This window comes from Colobus angolensis, unplaced genomic scaffold (assembly GCF_000951035.1).
Source record: "Colobus angolensis palliatus isolate OR3802 unplaced genomic scaffold, Cang.pa_1.0 Scaffold22, whole genome shotgun sequence".
NCBI classification, from domain to species: domain Eukaryota; kingdom Metazoa; phylum Chordata; class Mammalia; order Primates; family Cercopithecidae; genus Colobus; species Colobus angolensis.
Window position 1 is genome coordinate 1,070,920 of NW_012115377.1, and position 6,226 is coordinate 1,077,145.

Here is a 6,226-nt window from a genome sequence, read left to right on the forward strand (position 1 = left end):
AGCGATCCTCCCACCTCAGCCTCCCAAAGCACTGGAATGACAGGCCTGAGCCGCCGCCCCGGCCTCGCTCTCCTTCCTTTCGGTGAGAGCCGCCACCGCCTGGGGGCTCCCTGCAGGTCTTCATCCCTGACCCAAAGGGAGCGGCTGGCCCCGGGGAGAGCCCTGTGCCCTCAGCCTGGGCACCCCGCGATGCGGGCCGGCTCAGCGACGCCCTCTCCACGCTGGGCTGAAGCGAAACCCAGCACCCACCGCCGAACGGAAGAAAGAAGCACGAGGGTGCGGTTTGCTTTTTCTCTCCATTTTGTTTTGTAACCTAAGGAAGCCGAAGCTCCGAGACCACACACAGCAGCGTCGCCCGTCCCCGGAGGCACCTCGGCCGGGACGGGCAGGACAGGAGACCCCCGTTCCTGCGTGCGCAGTCGCCCCGCCACAATGCTCTCCGCAGGGGTGAGGCAGGAGGGTGGGTGGAGGCGCCAGCCTGTCCTCAGCTGGAAGGGCGGGGCGGGACGTGGACAGGGACGGTGGGCAGGTCACCAGCGGGACGCGGGGAGCCCAGCCACTGTCACATGGCGGTGCGCGTGGGTGTGCCAGGCTGGTTCAGTCGCAGGGTTTTACATAACCACCCGGCAAAATCCACTTCTTCCACCTCGGACCGCTTGATGAAGGTGTGGTTCTGCAAGGAAAGGGGAGCCGTGAGTATCCGGGCCTGGAGTCACAGTAGACCGGGGAGGGCCAGTGTCTGCCCAGCCCTGGCAGATAGTGCAGGACAGAAAGCAAAAAACAGAGGAGCCCCTCCCTCCTCCCCAGGAAGACGCACTCGGGGCAGGAGAGGGACAGCCACCCAGAAAGGGCAGCGGCGTCCGCCAGGCCTGCAAGGGGTCTCAGGATGCTGTGCTCCACCCGGGGCGGGGACACCACCAGCCCGGCAGCCTGGGCTCCCAGGGGAGGGTCTACGCTCACGCAAGCCGGGTCCTCCGGCCGCTGTGGACACTGGGGCCGGATCGTTCTCTGGGGTGGGGCCATCCTGGGTACTGCAGGGACTGAGCAGCATCCCTGGCCTCCACCCATTCCATGGCAGGGGATTCCCCAAGTCACGACACCACCATGTCCTCGGCCATTGCCAGGGTTCCCCAGAGCAGGGCAGTCTAGGCAAGAACAGGCCGTTTCACAGAGCTCCCTGCAAAGCACTGGACAGGCACCGTCCCGCCCGCCAGCACATGAGGCTCCAGAGTGTGGCTCCTGTGGCTCGAGAACAAAAGCCTCAATTTTATTTCAGTTCAACAAATTAATTGATTACTTTTAGTTTTTTTTATTTTTTATTTTTCTGAGACAGAGTTTTGTTCTTGTTACCCGGGCTGGAGTGCAGTGGTGTGATCTTAGCTCACTGTAACCTCCGCCTCCTGGGTTCAAGAGATTCTCCTGCCTCAGCCTCCCCTGTAGCTGGGATTACAGGGATGTGCCACCACACCCGGCTAATTTTTGTATCTTTAGTAGAGACAGGGTTTTACCATGTTGGCCAGGTTGGTCTCGAACTTCTGACCTCAAATGATCCACCTGCCTTGGCTTCCCAAAGTGCTGGGATTACAGGCATGAGCCACCGCAATCAGCCTTAATTTTTATTTTTTGAGACAGTCTTGCTCTGTCTCACAGGCTGGAGCACAGTGGCACAATCTCAACTCACTGTAATCTCTGTGTCCCAGTTTCAAGTAACTCTCCTGCCTCAGCCTCCCGAGTAGCTGGGATTACAGGCACGTGCTACCACGCCCAGCTAATTTTTGTGTTTTTAGTAGAGACCAGGTTTCTCCATCTTGCCCAGGCTGGTCTCGAAATCTTGGCCTTGGCCGGGCGCGGTGGCTCAAGCCTGTAATCCCAGTACTTTGGGAGGCTGAGAGGGGCGGATCACGAGGTCAGGAGATCGAGACCATCCTGGCTAACATGGTGAAACCCCGTCTCTACTAAAAAAATACAAAAAAAGCTAGCCGGGCGAGGTGGCGGGCGCCTGTAGTCCCAGCTACTCGGGAGGCTGAGGCAGGAGAATGGCGTGAACTCAGGAGGCGGAGCTTGCAGTGAGCTGAGATCCGGCCAGTGCACTCCAGCCCGGGCGACAGAGCAAGACTCCGTCTCAAAAAAAAAAAAAAAAAAAAAAAGAAATCTTGGCCTCAAGTGATCCACTCGACTCGGCCTCCCAAAGTGCTGGGATTACAGGCGTGAGCCGCTGCGCCCGGCCCCATTTAACACATTTAAACAGCCATGTGTGGTCAGTGGTTCCCGTACAGGACAGCACAACATGAGAAGCCTCCTGGTTAGAAGGGCTGGGGGAGGAGGGCGGGTGCCGTTAGGGAAGAGGCTGGGCTGGGCCACCCCACGGCGGGTGAGCAGAGGCCTTTGGGGTTCCCAGGAGGGTGGCGTCCAGGACCTTGGGCCCCCGAATGCTGCCTCTTTTGCAGCTGGAGGCAGGCAAGGGTGTGTTCCTAAAAGTGGGTGCAGGGATGGGTGAAAACCCAACCAACTCGATACGACACATCTCGGCTAGGTCCACAGGTTACTAGGCTACCCCACAGGGGAACATTTTTAAGAAGCTGGGTCCAAAAAGGCTATTTCAGCCAGGCGCAATGGCTCATGCCTACAATCTCAGCACTCTGGGAGACCAAGGTGGGTGGATCACAAGTTCAAGACCAGCCTGGCCAACATGGTGAAACCCCATCTCTGCTAAAAACACAAAGATTAGCCGGGCCTGGTGGCACGAGCCTGTAATCCCAGCTAGTGGAGAGACCGAGGCAGGAGAACTGCTTGAACCTGGGAGATGGAGGTTGCAGTGAGCTGAGATTGCGCCACTGCACTCCAGCCTAGGCGACAGAGCCAGACTCCGTCTCAGGGGGAAAAAAAAAAGTTATTTCAACATTAGTACTCCTCTCTATTTATTTATTTATTTTGGAGAGGCACAGTCTCACCATGTTGCCCAGGCTGCCCTTGAACTCCTGGCCTCAGCCATCCCCCCACGGCACTAGGATTCCAAGTGCCCACCACTGTGCCCAGCCTGCCTCATTAAAAAAGAAAAAACGTCACATATGCCAGGTGCAGTGGCTCACACCTGTAATCCCAGCCCTCTGGGAGGCTGAGGTGGGAGAATCATCTGAGCCCAGGAGTTTGAGACCGGCCTGGACAATTAGCAAAACCCTATCTCTCTAAAAAACTAGCTGAGCAGGTTGGGCGCAGTGGCTCACGCCTGTAATCCCAGCACTTTGGGAAGCCGAGGCAGGTGGATCACCTGAGGTCAGGAGTGTGAGGCCAGCCTGGCCAACATGGTGAAACCCCATCTCTACTAAAAATACAAAAATTAGCGCGGGCGCCTGTAATCCCAGCTACTCGGGAGGCTGAGGCAGGAGAATCGCTTGAGCCTGGGAGGCTGAGACTGCAGTGAGCCGAGATTGCTTCATTGCACTCCAGTCTGGGAGACACAGTGAGACTCTGTCCAACCCTCAAGAAAAATACAAAACTGAAAGCCACATTCCGGTATCATAAGGGCGCCTGTAGCTGGCATCTCTTCTTTTTTTTTTTTTTTTTTTTGAGGCGGAGTCTCGCTCTGTCGCCCGGACTGGAGTGCAGTGGCCAGATCTCAGCTCACTGCAAGCTCCGCCTCCCGGGTTTACGCCATTCTCCTGCCTCAGCCTCCCCAGTAGCTGGGACTACAGGCGCCCGCCACCTCGCCCAGCTAGTTTTTGTATTTTTAGTAGAGACGGGGTTTCACCGTGTTAGCCAGGATGGTCTCGATCTCCTGACCTCGTGATCCGCCCGTCTCGGCCTCCCAAAGTGCTGGGATTACAGGCTTGAGCCACCGCGCCCGGCCCATCTCTTCTTTTCTTACAGGCACAGAAAGTAGCGGCTGTCTAGGAGGGCGGCGTCTCCAATCCACCCGTCAGCTGTGGAGAGGTTTGAAGGCTGCTGACGGGACAGCACCCGGGGTGCAGGCTGGGCTGAGGGCAGGAGGATGACGCCCAGGGCCCTCCTCGGAGGGCGTAGTCCCCGCTGGGGAGGCGAGTTTTGGTGAACAGCTAGGCTTCCGAGGATACCAGAGGATGGGAGTTTAAGGAGACATCGAAGCACCCACGGCCTCGGGGGACCTGCCTGTCACAGTGTGCACAACAGGGACGGTCACCCTCTCGTTTGCAGGGAAAGGAGCTCGGGGAGCTGAGAGCTGCCTCCAGCCTCTCATGAGGGCCAATGAGCCCGGGGTCCCGTCCTGTGGGGTGTGGGACCAGCACCAGGCAGGAGCGGCAGAGCTCAGAGCCCACAGCTGTTCCCATGCATACACTCTCTGCTCCCGCAGCCACTCCAGGATGGCTTCTCATGGACGAGGGAGACCCACAGAGGGTCCTCAGTGTGGCCTGGCACACCTGGACTGCCCACATCCTGGTCGCAGGTCCTGGCTCCCAGGGCAAAGCCAGGCCCAGCAGCCTTATTTCCTGGGGCCCGGGTGGCAGCCGTTTGCATCACTCACCGTGAGCATCTTCAGGTCCGCCCGCTCCGCTGGATTCTTGATGAGGCTGGGGGTTCCAAGAGGCAGGACCGGGAGGCAGTAGGGGAAACAAGATAGGGCAGTTAGTTGGTGGCCCCAGGGCACCTGTGTTTTGGGCCGTGGCCGGGGGAGGCCTGGATCTGTGGCACAGACCGGCCCACTCTGCTCTGCCGTCTGGCAGCAGACGAGGGCTCCACCTCTGCCCTTTGGTGCCAGGGGCAGGACACCCCTGGGGGGAGGGTGAGAGGGCGGGAAACCCGGCCTGGTGGGTCAGAAGCCTGGACGCAACCCCAGCTAACTTTCTAATAAAAACCTTCTTCAGACACAGAGCAGCCCCGTGTGTGGGTCAGATGCCGTCCACGGCCTGCTGGGGGACACGTCAAGGGCCCAGGACAACTTCAGCACCAGGAATGCGGTGCCATTTCACAGCGCCCCGAGCTCAGACACACGGACCGGCCCTATGGGCAAGCAGGTGTCCCCAGCTCCTCCCCCGTGGTCTGTGGCCCGTGCCCGGGGCCCACACCACAGAGCTGCTGGGTGCTTGGGGGCAGGAGAATGGAGGGGGGTTGGCAATCCTCCTAGAACCCGCAGGCGGGCCTCGGGGAGCCCATGGTCAGCACATCAGGGGTCCGGGGACCAGGCAGGGGCTTCTCCGGCTGCAGACGGTGAGGCAGGGACACCATCATGTCCACAGGGCCTGCAATCCTGCTTCACCCCCAGGCTCGGGGACAGGATGGCATGGCAGCCAGGAGCTGCAGCGCCACAGCCCTGGGAAAGGGAATCTGGCTTCCTGCTGGGCTCAGAGTCCTGCGTGACCCTGCACTGGGATTCTGGACAGGCAGGCTGGGCCATGGGCCCCACCCAGGACCTGGAAGGAGTGGCACATCTGGGTCCTGGCCAGGGGTGTGGGCGGCCCGGCTCCACCTACCATTTATTGACAAACTCCTGGAAGTCGGGGGTGAACACACCGTTGGGCAGCTTGGGAGGCGGCTGCGGAGGAGAACAGAGGGTGGGGTCAGCCCTGGGCGTCCTCAGGGACCCTTGGCTGTAGCCCTCCCAACCCCTCACTGTCCTGTCCGGTCACCCGCCCTGCAGGCCTGGCCGACACCACATGCCAACTGAGCTGCACCCTGTGAGAGCCGGCCTTCTCCCACAAGTTCTCGTTTGAGAGTCATGGCGGGTTGGAGGGAAGGAGAGAGGGGTGCACCCCGCTTTTATAAACAGGACAACCCCTCGAGTATCATCACTTGCTTCCTTCCCCAGTGACGCTGGCTGAAGGACGAGCTTTGGGACTGGGCCCCACAGAGGAACAGCTGAGTCCAAAGTTATTTTGTTTTGAGACAGAGTCTCGTTCTGTCGCCCAGGCTGGATGGAGCGTAATGGAGTGATCTCGGCTCACTGCAGCCTCCGCCTCCTGGGTTCAAGCGATTCTCCAGTCTCAGCCTCCCGAGTAGCTGGGATTACAGGTGCCTGCCACTGCACCTGGCTAATTTTTGTATTTTTAGTAGAGACAGTATTTTTTACCAGGTTGGCCAGGCTGGTCTCGAACTCCTGACCTCAGGTGATCCACCCACTGTGGCCTCCTAAAGTGCTAGAATTACACACCTGAGCCACTGTGCCCAACCAAACTGGGTCCAAAGTTTTAAGCCCAAGCACTGGGGAGCCCGGCCCAGCACACACGTCCCTGGAGCGGGAGCGGCCGTGGAAGTG

The 6,226-nt window shown here is 59.4% G+C and overlaps 1 protein-coding gene across 1 annotated transcript in view; it reads right to left on the minus strand.

The window, feature by feature from the left end:
- Positions 1–282: 282 nt before the first annotated feature.
- Positions 283–6,226, minus strand: part of MAP2K2 (mitogen-activated protein kinase kinase 2) — a 28,580-nt gene continuing 22,636 nt past the window's right edge. Inside the window, exons 8-10 of the mRNA XM_011943455.1 lie at positions 5,445–5,506; positions 4,499–4,544; positions 283–673 (exon numbers count right to left, since the gene is read on the minus strand). Of these exons, the coding sequence (XP_011798845.1) occupies positions 563–673; positions 4,499–4,544; positions 5,445–5,506 (219 nt within the window). The 3' untranslated portion in view covers positions 283–562. The remainder of the gene's footprint in view (positions 674–4,498; positions 4,545–5,444; positions 5,507–6,226) is intronic.